The sequence below is a fragment of the Sceloporus undulatus genome, chromosome 5 (assembly GCF_019175285.1).
Source record: "Sceloporus undulatus isolate JIND9_A2432 ecotype Alabama chromosome 5, SceUnd_v1.1, whole genome shotgun sequence".
In the NCBI taxonomy this organism is placed as follows: domain Eukaryota; kingdom Metazoa; phylum Chordata; class Lepidosauria; order Squamata; family Phrynosomatidae; genus Sceloporus; species Sceloporus undulatus.
In genome coordinates, this window is record NC_056526.1 from 144,771,473 (window position 1) to 144,788,136 (window position 16,664).

Here is a 16,664-nt window from a genome sequence, read left to right on the forward strand (position 1 = left end):
TCAAGAAAGGGATTTGTTAAAAAAAAATTGGTTGCATAGGGAATAGAATAATAAACCAAGAAGCAACTCAAATATGCTGCAATCTTTAATTTGTTTCATTGTGTCTCTTGAGAATAAAAAAAGACCAACTTTTTAACAAAAAGCCAGTAATTTGACTTTCTCTTTATCACATGAGACACCAGTGTTTGACCTTTTATCCAACAACCAGTTAAAGCTTGGTAAAGCAGTTCAACAACAAATCCAGCTTTGTTTATGGAAAACAACTTGATGTTTTAGATATTTAGTGTCTATTTGCCACTGCTATAGGAAGAAAGGTGATGGGATGGGTTTTTTTTTTTTTTTTTTGGTAAAGGCCTTTCATGTCATTACTCTTTATCTTCCTCAACATAAGCCATCCTTCCATTGTTTTAGAATCATAGAGTTGGAAGAGACCACAAGGGCCATCCAGTCCAACCCCCTGCCATGCAGGAAATCCAAATCAAAGCATCCCCGACAGATGGCCATCCAGCCTCCGTTTGAAGACCTCCAAGGAGGGAGACTCCACTACACTCCGAGGAAGTGTGTTCCACTGTCGAACAGCCCTTACTGTCAGGAAGTTCTTCCTAATGTTGAGGTGGAATCTCTTTTCCTGCAGCTTGCATCCATTGCTCCGGGTCCTAGTCTCTGGAGCAGCAGAAAACAAGCTTGCTCCCTCCTCAATATGACATCCCTTCAAATATTTAAACAGAGCTATCATATCAACTCTTAACCTTCTTTTCTCCAGGCTAAACATCCCCAGCTCCCTAAGGCGTTCCTCGTAGGGCAAGGTTTCCAGACCCTTCACCATTTTAGTCGCCCTCCTTTGGACACGCTCCAGTTTCTCAATGTCTTTTTTGAATTGTGGCGCCCAGAACTGGACACAGTATTCCAGGTGGGGCCTGACCAGAGCAGAATATAGTGGCACTATTACTTCCCTTGATTTTAATATGTTCTAACAAAGAGATGACTAGGATCATGGTTCAGAAGTTCATTACTTTGTCTGTGCATGGTTAACTGAAACACACATAATGATAGACACTCTTAACCATGTGAAAATACTTGCACAACTGGCTTTGAACCAGGATCTTTGGCTATAGAACTATTTGGACAAATTTGATTTATTTTTTTTACAGTTCCAATTATAGCTTCTGTGTATGTGAAATTATATAGCAGACACTGAATGACAGTGGGTTAGGGGAACATGAAAAAATGTGATGTGATCCCCAGTAGTGTAGAGATTCTGTTCTGATGTATGCAGATGTGTGTTTGCTTCCAAGAGATTCTAGTTTGAATGATTAAAAAAACAACATCTTCAGGGTAGGTTTCTTTCTTATTTTTATAGGAAAAAAGTAATCATGGCAATAAATCAAGACAGATAATAGACATTCAGATTAGAATTGTCCCCTTCATTCTCTGTTGTTTATATGCACTCACTGAAGAAAAATGGAGCTACTATAGTTAATCATCATATGTCTACATCAGATCGTAGTTGCATTATAGAGTAAGAATAAGGAAGTCTTTAGTGTTCACATTTGTCTTAATCTCTCTTTAAACCTAAACCCCCCCAATAACTCATATTTATATTATGATAATAATGGGACATCAAAGTATTATATACTTTGTGCTAAATTCCAATCTTGCTTTGCATTTTTAATATATAGATGCACATTTGGTAGAACATTTGGTACAATATGTAGAAATAAAATCATATTTTAATAAAACTCTGGCAAAAAAATACATTTAGATGGGTTACAGACCGCCGAAAAGCGGCGGCCTGTACCCATCCCTTTCCCCAGTGTATCGGGGCCTCAGTGGCCAGAGCGGCAGCCGCTGAGGCCTCGATACGCCGCTTTCCGGGCCGCGGGGAAACGGCAAAAGGCCCCTTCCTCGCAGCCTGGAAAGGGGTGTCCTTGGGGCTTCAATCCCCAAGGACACCCCGCGGCGGTGGGGAGGAGGAGAAAGGGGCCGCTTGGCCCCTTTCTCCTCTGCGTCACTGGCGCAGCCGTCTGAAGGCTGTGCCCAGCAACACAAAGCCTAGAAGGAGCTCCGAAACGGAGCTCCTTCTTGCGCTGCGTAAAGGAGCAACACTTAAAACAGCAATAGATGTGTTGTGCTGTGAATGTTATTGACCCTTATTTGATAGTGCATGTGACAATTTCAGCTAGTAAAGACATGACACATCTTCTCTGTCCCCTAGCGTGTGCACATACACACAGACATCGAGTGGCCTTTTGCTTTGCTAATTCAAAAACAGAGTGGTTTACTGTTGTACCCCTCCCATGTATAAACATTTCTAGAAGCTCTTGTTCTTTTCCTTTAAATTGAGAAATCACTGTAGAGTAAGCAAGGAATATAGGAGGGAAGCAAACAGATGGATTAGAATATCCATTTCAGCACGAATAAATATGTCCATCTTATTTCAGGAAAAAAGCTATTTGTTTTCAATAAACCAGGATCTTATGCAACTCAGTAGAGTAGCTTGTTCTTTGTGTAAATACAAAGATTTAGCTAGATTTTAGAACTAACTTTTCCCCCTAAAGCATAGAATATTTATAATTGGTTCAGAATACCAAAGTATTTCAAAGCAAACAAAAATGTTAGTTGCTTGTGTGGTTTTTTTTAAAAAAAAATCTTTGTTCTGCACTGACAGCACACAGTTCGATACTGAAAGAGTCTAAAATGAAAAGTGCTTCATTGAGTTTCAGTATTGTGTGTTTTGACTGATGGTATTCCAAACTGTTGTTTGATCAGACTATCTTTAATCCTACATAAACAGTCAAATACTGTTGCAAGCATGGTATAGTCTTTGTATAAACCACTCTGACAAACTTTGTGGCTGAAGAGCAGGATATAACACTTCTTGTGTGGTCACTTTCTGCTAATATGAGGTGATACATGTTCTTCCCATATAGGAACTGTTCCTGCCACAATATCAAAGATAATTAAGTTTTACAAATTGATATTATTCTCTTGCTATTGTTACTAATAGTCATATTTTGACATAATGTCCTATGCACTATAACTGTGCAAGGTCAGTGCATAGGAATGCAACATGTTCAGAGAATCCTATAATTAGGGTTCTGCCTACCAGGTGCAAACCTCAAAGACAGGATGAAAATAGAAGCAACACACATAAGTAAGAAATGGACAACATCATGAGAAAGAAGACATGCCTCATCTCCTGTTCTTCCCATTTCCTTTCATACAATCAGGAGAAATTTCTGTTAGCATAAGAATGTTCTCATCTTCAACAAATTAGAACAAAAAAAAAGAACATAGCCATCTTTATTGGTGAATGGCAACACTTATGCTTAGCATTGCATACATCTATTTTAGCCATATGTTCCTAGCAGGTCTGTTGTTGTGAATTGTTGTATAGGCTGCAGCAGACTACTGAGCTGTAGCTCCACAAACGACATTGTCGGTACCAAACTGAAGTGCCTAGGAGACTACAGAAACCTCATATTTTGTTTTAGTTAATTTTGTTGCTCTGACTGTATGGTTAGTGTTACTTTATGAAGCAGGAGTCGGAACATACCCCTTTTGCTAACTCCTTCATATTTCTTACTCAGAATCTAGGCAGTCTTTTGGGATCTGACCCCCAAAATACAGACTTAGCATAATTCGGAAATGATCTGAAGACACACAACAACAGTGGTTGCATGTTGACATCTCACTCTCCCCTACTGTTTCTTCTTATACAGTACAGTCGACCCTTCTTATACACAGATTTTTTGATACACGGATTCAAGCATACATGATTTGAAAATGTTCTAAAAAAGTATAAAATTCAAATATCAAACCTTGATTTTCCATTTTTTATAAGGGACACCATTTTGCTATGTCATTATATTTAAGGGGACTTGAGTATACACAGATTTTGTTATCCACGGGGGATCTTGGAACCAAACTCCAGCATATAACAAGGGTCCACTGTACCGTTCTTTTCCACAAAGCTACCAAATAACTCACAGACTTGCTGGTTTTACTCTATATTTCCTTTATAGAGGTTACTTCACAGACCAGTATAAGGAAGGGTAAGATTTGTGTGTTTATGTGTGGGAAAGAAACATACAGAGAGACCCCTAGGGGTTTTTAGTGAATTGTTTCCTGTGCTGTTAGGTCAGCTTTGACTTTAACTGCCCTGCTGAGCTCGTGCAAATATAGGGCTGTGGCTTCCTGCACCGAGTCTATGAACTTATAATGTAGTCTTGCTATTTCTACTGCCTTCCCCCTTACCAAGCATTATTATCTTTTCTGATGAGTCATACATTGCCTTCTGACATGCCCACAGTTTAGTTACTTTGACGTCAGCCGTGATTTGCTCTCAGACCTATTTGTTCATCCTCTCTGTGGCATCGACAAAACTCACTTTCAGCACCACATTTCAAATGAATTTGTTTTCTTCTTATCAGCTTTTTTCACTGCTCATCTTCCACAAATGTACATAGAAATAAGACATGCTGTGTCATGTATAATCCAGATTTTGATATTTGATGATAAATCTTACAGCCATTTTGAATACTATTTTGGGAGAAAGGGGGATATAAATCAAATAAATAAATAAATAAATAAGCAAGCAAGCATCCCCTTGGTAGCCACCTTTCCATGTCCTGTTCTACTTATTTCTTGACTACAGTCTCCATTTTGATTTATGACTTAGCTAAGAAATACACAATCTTTAACGATTTTGTAGTTTCCACTAGCTATTGTACTTTAAAGTTATGTGAATCATCTGGTCATTATTTTTGTTCTCATGACTTTCAACTGTAACCCTGCTTTTGCACATTCGTCTTTGTCTTGCTTCAGTAGCTGGTTCAAGTTCTTTTTATATGTTTTACAAGTAGTTTGGTGTTATCTTCACATCTTAAATTGTTGGTGTTCCTTCTTCCAGTTTTGATCATTCCTTCCTCCATGTCTAATCTAGTTTTTCTTATATATTCTACATAAAAATTAAACAGATAGGTTTATAAAGGGCAAAATTGTCTGACCCTTGTACCAGTTGGGAAACATTCTTATTCTTCAGTTTCATTCCTTACAAGTGGCCTGTTCTCCTACAAATAGGTTATGCATTAGTAAAAGTCAAATGTAATGACACATCTATTTCTCTTATAGCTGTCAGTAATTTTTATGATCAGCACTAACAAAAGGCTTAACTATATGACCCTCTTTATCCACAGATTCTTTATCTATGGATTCAACTACCCACAGTTTGAAAATATCACACACACACACACATTCCAAAAATCAAACCTTGATTTTACAATTTTATATAAGGTACACATTTTACTATGCCATTGTGTTAGATGGGACTTAAGTATCCACTCATTTGAACTAAAACTAAGCAGATACCAAGGGCCCACTAAAACAGGCTGATTTCTTGAAGATTGGAAATGCTCAGCATACATTCTATCTGTGGACCATTGGTGCTTTCTGCACTGGCATTTGGGACGTCCGGAGGACGTCCTATTTTAAAAAAGGGGCGTCTCTTATAGACGCCCCTGTGCCTAATACGGACTCCGTCCGTACAAGATGGCGCCGGCCCTTCTACATGGCCGGCGCCATCATTGCGTATCGGATGCTGAGCGGCCGTACGCGTCGCGTCCCTTGTGACGTAGCGAGTGCGCCCCTGGCGCCTCGCTACGTCGCAAACGCGACTGAAAAAGAAGCTCCATTTTGGAGCTTCTTTTTCTGTCTGCACGGGAGCCGCGCCGTGTGGAGGCTCCGGCTCCCCTGCAGACTAACCGGCGGCGGCAGACCGCCGCAAAGCGGCGGTTTGTATCCCGCCATTGTTTTGTTTTTCTTATTTGTTGGCAGATTTTAGTTAGAATTTGTCTCTATACCTAGAAATGACTCTGTTGGTATGTAATATATGCCTAGTAATGTATTTTTCCACGTGGTATGAGATTACTTTCCATTTTCTAAAGTTTTTGATTTATCATAAGAAGGTTCCTCCTTTCATCTTATTTATTTAGTTCTTCTATGTATTGCTTCTATTACCTTTTTATTTCATGATTATTGAGTGTATTCCGTTATAAGTCATTAGTATTCCCCACTCATGGTTTAAATGTCTTTTTGATTTCTTGGATCCTGTAGAAGAGATCTCCTCCCTCCCCCCTTGTCATTTTCTACTATTTCTTTGCATTGATTATTGTAATAGTTCTCTTTGTTCCTACACACATGTTACTGAAAAGTTGCATTCAGGATTCTGACCCTGACAACTTTTACTTCTGTCTTTTGAAGAGTTTCATCTGCATCTTTTGGCTACAGGTAGTCTCTGTTCACATTCTGACAATGTACCTGGTTTTGGTCAAGAGTTTCTCTGGTTCCTGATCAGTTAGGGAAATCTGAACTTTACAAAGTCTTTGAATTCTACAGTGATGTGCATCAGGTGCTATTTTGACATGTTGATGGACTTAGTATATGTGTTTGGCTTTATTCTAATGTTTGCTGTTAACAGTATATTCCACAATCTGCTTCTGGTCTTGTTTTAGCAGAGAGAATGGAACTTCTCCCTCTCCTACTCCAGTTTTGTATTAGCCATCAGTTGATGTCCTTTTATACAGTCATCTCTATGATTGTTTGAAGAATGTGTTTTGTAATGAACAAACTGTTAGCCTCACACAAATCAGTAAGTAACTCCCTTGCTTCATTTCTTGATCCTAGGACAAATTCTGTAAAAATATTTGGTGCTGCTCTTTTCCTGCTTTTGTCTTACAATTGCATGTGATTGTAAAGTGTCCTGTTTTGATGTGCGGTCAACTTTCCTAGTCAGAAATTTTCAATTACTTTGTGTTGCTTCTCTGTAGTTGGAGTATAAACTTGCATTATATTATATTGGTCAGTTTTCCCTGGACTCTTGCTGATATTATTTGTTCAGACTTTGCATTATATCCCCTCATTGCTTTTGCTGCACAACTCCATTTCTTTTTTGATTGTCCTTCCAAAGTAAAATTTGCATTGTGTAATTATCTGACTGAAAATGTCTCATTTGTGTCCACACACTAAATTTGCAATTTTTTATATTCCATTTCTAATTTTACAATGCTTAGATTCACAGGATTCTTGCTTCTCACATTCTCATTTGCTACTACTATATGCATTGTTCAATTTTAGACTTTCCTTTCATATTTGAGCATAACACCAGTTAAGCATCTTTTCATCTTAGATCTAGTTGCCTCATTAAGTACTGTACAGTGCTGTTTGTCCTTTGATCTTCCCTGTTTCCTGCTTTTAAATTACAATTGCCTATGAATATAAGATATCCTGTTTTATATAACAATGGGTATCATCACTGCCTCTTGCTTACTGGATTCTGTGCTTAACTTATATTGGATGTCAGCATGAGCAACATGTTTGATGATGACAGCTTTCCTAGAGACTGGAGACATGAGCCATGTTTTTCGTGTGTTACTTTTTTTCTGTAGCTGCTTATTGAGCCTTTGTTGGTACTGTTGGGAAGAGTATAGGATCACAAAGTCACAAAACCTTAGCTGGGACATAAGATGAGTGAGATGCCATGGTTTTCTTATATATTAATCACATGTTTGTGTTGACATTGTCATTGAACTGGCATAATATAGTAGGTAAGGAGACTGAGCTTTGAATCAAAATAGCTTTGGTTTGAATTTCACTTCTGCCATGAACTCATTAGTTGGCCTTAGTCAAACCCCTCTCTGCTTCAGTTCACCCACTCCTCCATTTGCCATATTGGGAAGAAGTAGAACTCACTGCAGGATGCTCCTGTTCATCCAAACATGCCTTCTTTCTATTTTCTTTGCTAGGTGTCAAGTTTTCTTACCTCTTTCAATAATCATCCAGCATATTGTAGCCACAGAACATATTCTGTTTTCATTGGGCTATTTGAGGGAGGGATGTCCCACTGAATGGTTATCAAGACAAACTAAACCATGTGGCTTCTTCAAGTTTGCTGATGAGTTGGTTCATTTTGTGTGTGGATAGTGGCATTTTACTTACATAAGTTTCTAAAGTCAGAGAATGATATTTTTGTTCAATTATATGGGAATACTGTAATATTCATGTCTTATAGCTGAATTTTAAGGACGTGAGCTATGGAATATATGTGGAAGTCAAAAATTCCATACAGATGTTGAGCGTGACTGTTTCAAAAAACCGAATTCAAAGATATAGCGGTGTTATTCTGGAAAATCAGTATGCAAAGGGATTTTGTAACTACTTTGAGAGTAACTGAAAGAAAGAAGTTGGTAGCATGAGCTTTCGTAGACTTCAGCCTTCTCTATGAAAGCTCATGCCACCAATTTCTTTCTTTCAGTTAGTCTCAAAGATGCTACAAGATCCCTTTACTATACTGAAAAAATAAGTACACTTGAATCAATAAAACTTTCAGGTATAAAGTCTCAGACTAGAACAGATAAGCATTTATTACCGTATAGCTCACTTTCTGGCTATTTGCTTCTGTGTAGCAAATTGTAAATCCTCTGTATTCTTTCCTGTCATCCAGAATGTTCTCACAGATATATAAAGGAAATTTAATCCATACAAATTAGGGGTGAAGCAGATGGTCACAATAAGCAGGTTTCCAGCCGGCTTCCAGGTAAGGCCTTGAAGTTGGCCAGAAACCACTCTCAAGCTGTCCTAAGGGGAGTAAAGCCAGACTAAAAAGGATCTGAATTTTCCCAAATGCATACCTTTGCTCACACATCTAAATGCAGCACCGTCAGAGCAGCTCTAAAGGGGCACTCTATCCTAACTCTAGCCCTAATTGTACATATAAATGCCTGTTGCAGGAGTGCATTTAAAAGGGACGGAGCTGCTGTACCCAAGCGGTGGGAGTGGCAATTCCCAAAAAAGAAAGCATGACACCTCTCATGGAGATGAGTACAACATAAACAAAACAGACAGTCAAAGGGGGGGCATGGGGTGAAGGGGGGTATGATTGTACCTTGCTGGCATCTGCATGGGCACACCTCTGTGCTGATGCCCTGTCCCGAGGAAGCGCTGCACATGCGAATGTGTGCAAGTTCACAGGGATGGCCATCCAATGGGATGGCAGTCGCTGGCGGCTTGCTCCTGTGAAGGTGTGCACATATGGTGGGAGGAACAGTAAAAGAAAAAGTACCCAGAAGCATGGCTTGAAGCCACACTATGTAATCATGACATGTGCACTCTAGTCACCTGTCAGAACCATGCTTGCTTCATGGATTCTGTCAGGTTTTTATGGTTCTATGTTTCTGGTTTGCCTTTTTGCATTAATAATTTATTTTTTAAGTTTATGTTTTAATTGCTATTAGTATGGTTAATTGCTTTGGGTTGTATTTTTTGCTGGGGCTTATGGGTAGTAGTTAGATGAGGAGGTGAGATTGGTTGCATCTGGCTGGAGTTATGGGAATGGTAGCTTTTGGAATGTGTGGGATGTAGGCTGAGTGGAGTTGGTAGCAGGTAGTAACAGAAAGGGGGGTAGAGGATGAGAATGTCTGAGAAAGAGAAAGATAGTGCTTGTGAGAAGGATGGAAAGGGGGAATTGGTTAACAGTGGGGGATAGACTGTGGGAATTGGAGGTGGGTGCTAGTTTTGGCACAGAGCAGTAGAGGGTGGAGTTTAAGGTTTTGAGGTTTTAATGTATTGTTTGGCTTTGGGTAGGCAGTTCTGGCTTAAATGCTGAATGGTGAATTTCTGACTGTGTGTTCTCAATAAAGTTCTTTACTGTTTCAACACACTGGACTCTTTGATGCACAGAAGTTCTGAATTTGCAGAAATCTGACACCACCTTGGGAGTGGGCAGTGTGGTTGGTGGAGTTTCAATGCTGCTTCAGAAAAGGCAGCTTCAAGCCGCTTTTTCCTGCCCATCAGTTCTGATATCTATACTGTATTCTACTTTTGTATTTACGCATATACTCTTATATGTGGATATTTCGGTTTCACACATTTCTTTCAGGACCTCAACTTTTGTTTTGTTTTTAGTGAATATTTGCATTTTCACTACACGTGTTTGTAAAAATGTAAAAATATAGGTATTGAATAGAGGTGTTAAAGTGAAGTAGTTGAATTCTTTTGATTTCAGTGTCTTTGGGGCACTGTGAATTTGTGCTGCTGTATCATGTGTTCCTCTTGTATCCTGGTCCCTCTGTTGCACCACTTACCCAAAGTTCACACACTTCCTCCTTTCTCTCATTCAGTTGTTGCCCTTTTCTCCATGTGCTTTATTTGTCTTTTCTTATCTAGCTCCTACGACTTCCCTCTGCGAGTAAGATAGTATGTTGTTCATTCTGTCCACCAAATTCTTCATCAGTCTAAGGAAGGTGGTCTGCGACTGTATTTTGAAGCTTTATTTGAGGAACATTGTTTTGCAGCCATTTGCAGTTAACTTAATTTGCAGATGTTAACATAGCAAAACTTGGATTGATGAATGTATTAATGCCTTTCTCCATGGTGCTTGGTGATTTTGTTTCCCATGTACAGTATCCCCTTTGAGTTTTACACATTATTGTAACAGACATTTGCATTATTTAATAATAATGATAACAGATTTCCCCCCTCTGTAAAGATTACTCAGTAACATTAGGCCAGTTGTTCACTCCCAGACTTAATTTACTTTACAGGGTTGCTATGAGGCTAAAATGAAAGGTAAATTTTCCTGAACTCTTTGTAAGAAAAGTGAGATAAAGATGCAATAGATTCATCTACTTACCAACGGAAGATAACACCATTCATCTCATGGAGTCCACTGTGAACACTTTTATCATATTAAATCTGGCAGTCTTTAAAGTACAATAATATTGCTTTTGCTGCAACAGGCTAACTCTGCTACCCATCTGGAATATTTTCTTTGACATTTCCAGAGGTAAGAACCTTTTGAGAATAGAAAGTGTAATATTTTTGATTATTTAATATTCTTTCTGGCCAAATAATAGATTTTAGTGACCATGCAACCAGGATTTATATACTTATCCCAAATATGTGATTTGTGATAGCTGAATCGGTAATAAAGTGGAATGAGTTTTCAGTTTCATAAAGCTTTAGAACTCACCCGTATGCTTTTATGCATTCATTGCTTCATCAGTGATGCAGTAATGTTCTTGGTTTATCCTAAGACCTGATAGTTTAAGTGACAAATTACTTCCTATATCTGATTGTTCTTTTACCATAGGTATTAAATACTGTGATTTAATTCCTGTATTTGTTACTTCTGGCTTCATACAAAATTGTTTGGACCAAAGGATAAAACAGAAGTTGATTGGGAATTGTGTGGCCTTTTATATGTTATTAGACTGTAACTCCCAGTAGTCCTAGCCTGTACAGCCATTGATGAGAAATACTGGGGATTGCAATTCATCTGCTTCTGAAGAGCCATACAAGTTTCATCCCTGTAATCAAGGAAGAACCATCTGTTCATCAGCTCAAGTCCGACCTCCTTTTTGTTTGAGGATTGATAAGGTTTCTCTAACACAAAGCATGCAAATAAACATGATGCTTCAGAAGAAAGAACCAAATAAAATGATTTATACTATAATTTGGAATTTTAATTGGAAAAAATGCATGCAGTAGAAAAACAATTGTTAGTAAATGAAATACAGCTAATCTAAAGCTCTGTATCAGGAGTACTTGTGTGTGTGAGTGCAAACTTAAGACCAGCATGCTTTGTGAAAGTTAGACCCTACCCCTAATCAAACATTTTCTTTTTTAATGGGAGATAGCAAAGAAGCTAAAATTAAGACTTCTGTTTTATCCAGTGTTTCATTTGTAAAACTAAACCAATACTTGAGATGACAACTATAAATAGATATTAGGCTTCACTTTTGAAAGAGTGTGTATGCCACCTGCATTTTGAAACATTGTCAGTTGACATATCAATTTGATAATCTGCTCTATGCTTCTCATAAAGAAGCCACCCAGACTTCACGGTAGCTCAGTTTTAGGACAGGTTGTATGCTCTCATATTTCTCCATCTGGTCAATATTAGGAGCAGCAATTACTTTACCATAGGATGCAAATTATGAAGAAATAGTAAACACAGATTCAAAGTTAGAACATATTTATTTCTTCATTGTGTTATTGGTCTTTGGGTCCTGTGCTTCCCTCAGAAAGAATTGGTCTTGCTGACAGTGATGACTCTCAGGATTGTAGGAACCTAGTTACACTACTTAGTAATTTAGCCTTTATAATTTACTGAGAAACTCTGCTGTTGACGTTTAATAACCTGTTTGCAGTGACTAACTGGAAAGAACTGTGTAAGCATAAATCATCTGCAGTTACTCAGGCAACAGCTTGGGGGAGCTTATTGTCTTCTCTAACAGCAAACAGAATTTTCCTGTTTGCCTTCCTCTCCCCTTGATTTCTATTCCTATTTGGTTTATTCTTTTGGGATAAGAGTAATTGTGTGTTTGTTTTTTTAATTGTTTTGGACAGGTAATTTGAGCTAGGCATCTCACTTGCCTCTGTAAAATGAGGGTAAAAACTTCCGCTCTTTATAATTAATTCAGGAGACAAAAATTAGTTTCATTAATACAGTAGCTTTAAAATCTCTTCCCCCCCATCTCTCCCTCTCCCTCTCCCCCATATCAATGTATGACAGAGGTAACCAAACTGGACTGGAACTTCCAGTATGCCTCATCATTTGCTATGATGGCTAGGGCTGCTAGGAGTTGCAGTATAAAAGCATCTGGAGAGTTCTATTTTACCCAACTCGGATAAGTAGGTAGATTTTTAAATCTTCCTTTAAATACTGCCACATGTTTGAGACTTTATCACAGAAAAAGGGGACAGAAGAACCTGTTTATGTAACCAACCTGAAGAGATACTTAGATGGAAGTCATTGGGTGGGTGGAAACAGAACTAGACATTGCAATAAAAATCTTCTCCCTCTGTTAGCCTATTCTCATTCAACCTTGTGTCACCCAGTATTGTGGAGCACACAAAATGGTCATGTCAGCAAGTATTGTGGAGGTATAGGATGCTAACGCAGGGCTGCTATTTTTGATAGCATTCTCAAGCTTATTATAACATTTAATTTCCCCCATGACTATTTTAATGTTTATTGTAACACTTGTTATAACATTCAGTTCATCCTTAAAATCTGAATCATATGCCTGGTTCTTTCATACCGTTCTTCCAAATGGCATATGAGTAGACCTATAACTTCCTGTTCATACTGTACAGAAAGAGACTTGAGATTTGCCTGAAGTATAGTGGGCCCTTGGTGTCCACTGGGGTTTGGGTCCAGGACCATTTGTGGATGTTCAAGACCCATTAAATAAAGATACTAAAATAGTGTCCCTTATATAAAATGGCAAAGGTTTGTTTATATATATTTAAAAAATTCAAGCTGTGGATGCTTGAATCCATAGATACGAAGGGCCAACTGTAAATTCTTGCACATATGACAAGGAGAAGAATCCTAGACAAGCCCTGTTCTGGACATCCAGGGGTTATGTGTATTTGTTGTTTTGTGCCTTTAAGTCAACAGCAGTGCATGGTGACCCTATCATTGGGTTTTGTTGATAAGATTTATTTAGAGGTGATTTGCAGTTGCCCTTCTCTTAGACCGAGAGAAGTGACTTGCCCAAGGTCACCCAAGCGTTTCCATGGCTGACAGGGAATTTGAATCCTGATCTGGCATAGTCCAACATAGTCCAACACTAGCTTTTCAGTGTATAGCATTATTTGTTTTTCCTGGGGAACATTCTGTTAATTGAAGCATTGTCCATAGTCTTACATCATACTATCAGAATGCAATTTACAACTGGATCTCTCAACAAAAAATTGTTCTTTGTCAAGGGGTCCTGTTATCATTCTTATCAGAGATGCTTTGATTTGAAACTGGGGCTTGTGTTTTACCACTTTATGCCTGCCACTTTATTTCTTTAAGTAGTTGTCATACCCTGAGAAAAAATGCAGGTCTGTTTTGTAAAGTACTAGGTACTGTACTCTGATTCGTTATACCTCTATAAGTCAATAATTTTTCAGGTAAAGTGTTTCCAAATGTAATCCCTTGCCCAAGCAAGACAGTGCATGTAGAGCAGCGTTACTCAAATGGCGATCCATGAACAAGTGCTGGTCCGTGAACTGTTGTCTGCCAATCTGCAGCAAATTTCCAGGAAGAAAGATACAGTTGTAGTTAGTGGATGCAAAGATGGCGCCAGTTGCTGGTACAGTGGCAGTGGGCTACTAGTCCCAAACATTAGCTAACCTATGAAACACTGATCTAGAGGACACCAAGAATGTGCTTTCACACTCTAGAAAGTTCTTGCAGTGATAGGCACAATGATAGAAATACTAACCAAGATAACAGGACTAAGATTTTTGCTAATTTGAGATCCAAGCTAGGTGAGAAGTTGGATTTTGCATCAGTAAAGTAAGACATGGGGTTCTAAAGTATGCAGAACCATACACAGATGTGGCAAGCTCCCAATTGCAGACCTTCTTCCCTCAACAGATAGAGGGCATGAGCCCATTATACAGCAGGCAGGGCTAGCAAGTACAGTTCCACTTTCTAAATATTCTACTCTTCTTAAAGGTGCATGTAAGCTTTGCCTTATGGCTGCCTGTATGATTGCACAGCCAAATTCATTATTAACTATAAGACTCTTACATATAACTACTGTCCATTGGTAAGCACACTCCCTCAGAGTGTGGTGGAGTCTCCTTCTTTGGAAGTTTTTAAACAGAGGCTGAATGGCCATCTGTCAGGGGTACTTTGATTCTGTGTTCCTGCATGGCAGGAGGTTGGACTGGATGGCCCTTGTGGTCTCTTCCAACTCTATGATTCTATGAAGGAAGTTTGAAATCTGGCACCACCCACCAGCAAACATTGGTCCAGTATACTATAACAATGTCCATTTGCAGCTGAATGGTTTGGTACAATTATGTTGCTCACAGCAACCATACTGCTTTTATAAATGTTTAGGAAATTTGATTGTGGTAGAACTTCCAGATGCATGTACATGAATATTTAAGCACTTGTAAGAAATCTCTGTGAATGGTGTCACCATAAGTCAGTAGGTGACTTGAAGGCACGTACATACACACGGTCACCAGATACACAGTTTATGTGATTTTGACATTTTCTTCTGTTATGCTCATTTTGGGGCAGCTTTGTCTTTGAGCTCAACAACCAAAACTAAGGCAAGATTTTTGCTCCATACTATCATTTATTAAAAGTATACACTTATATAAATTACATTTTGGCCTTCAACTGAAAGTCAGTATCTTAGGGAGAATCTTGCAATTTACATAGATCTGCACCATTCACATATAGCACTGTGCACATTTTTTGAACCACCAAGAACCCATTTTGAGAAGAAAGATGACTGAAGGAGACTTCATTTAAGGCTGAAAGAGTTGCCATTAAGTATTAGGGTGATAGAAGCAATATTTTAAAAATTAATTTGCTCTTTTTGGTTAGTGTTTCATCTTATAATATAAATGTGGGAGGAGGAACACTGTTAATAGCAAGAATGCAATTTGGGAAAAATATGACCAAACTTCCACAGAAATGCCATATTGCACCCTATCATTGGAAGCAGAAATATTATATTTAAGATATCTAATATTTCAATTTTGCCTATTTTTTATGTTTTTATAATTGGATTTATAGTGTTATCTTTCTTTTCCACCACTGTGATATGAAATAGGTTATTTGCTTTTCTGAAGAGATCCAGAAAAACTATTCAGCTCATACGTGACTCCTCACAGTTTGGTAAATTTCTTGCTTGATTGAATGAATGTTGACTCATTTTCAAGGATGCACTGTTAAGAGTCCGTTCAAGAAGGCCAGTGAGGAGAAAATCACCTAATGGTAGAAGAAATGTGGTCATCTGAACCTACCCTAAGAAAAATTAAGATCTAACATGGTAGTAGTACTCAAACATTTATAGAGGCGGGTTACCACCCACTGCCATGAAAGTATGGACTGAGTCGTACAAAATGGCGGCTCCCCTTTCCATGGGGGCCGCCATGATGACGTCCCGACCGCCACTGCCTCTATACGGGGCGGTGCGGACGTGACATCATTGGTCCGCGCCAGGGCGCTTAGTGCGCCTTTCTGCAGACCAGGAGAGGAGCTCCGTTTCGGAGCTCCTTACTGGTTGCGGTGCCGCTTTGCGGCGCCTGGGTGCAGCCTTTCAACGGCTGCGCCAGCGAAGCAAGGGAGAAAGGGGCCAAGTGGCCCCTTTCTCCTCCCCGCCGCCCGCAGGGTGTCCTTGGGGCTTGAAGCCCCAAGGACACCCCTTTTCAGGCTGCGGGGAAGCGGCATTTTGCCGCTTCCCCGCAGCCTGAAAAGCGGTGGATCGGGGCCTCAGCAGCTGCCATTCTGGCAGCTGAGGCCCCGATACACCGGGGAAAGGGGCGGGTACAGCCCGCCCCAAATGGGCGGTCTGTAACTCGCCAGATAGTAGTATTTTAATAGTACAGATACAGATTTAAAATAAACCTTTTAGTCTCTGATTTGTATGTTAACTGTGTAGACATCAGTAAACAGCTTAGGTAAATTGTTCAATTTGGGATAGACTAGATGTCCCCATGAGTTCCCATTCTAGGTCTATTACCCTGAAACTGCAACTTCAATAATTGCAAGGGGAGATTAATGCCTGAATCCTAATGCTGACATTCCATCATGATTTGATTAAACGTTGCAATGTAATTTATTACCATTTCCCCCCAAAGGCTGT

At 39.1% G+C, this 16,664-nt stretch overlaps 1 protein-coding gene across 3 annotated transcripts in view; it reads left to right on the forward strand.

Moving 5' to 3' along the window:
* The window catches only part of FBXW7 (F-box and WD repeat domain containing 7), a 172,777-nt gene that overhangs the window by 103,938 nt on the left and 52,175 nt on the right, over positions 1-16,664 (forward strand). Inside the window, exon 1 of one of the 3 annotated variants that reach the window (XM_042468097.1) lies at positions 6,605-6,649. The exons of the other annotated variants lie outside the window; for them this stretch is intronic. Within the exon in view, the coding sequence (XP_042324031.1) occupies positions 6,608-6,649 (42 nt within the window). The 5' untranslated portion in view covers positions 6,605-6,607. Of the gene's footprint in view, positions 1-6,604; positions 6,650-16,664 lie in introns of those variants that run through there. 3 annotated transcript variants of the gene reach the window in all.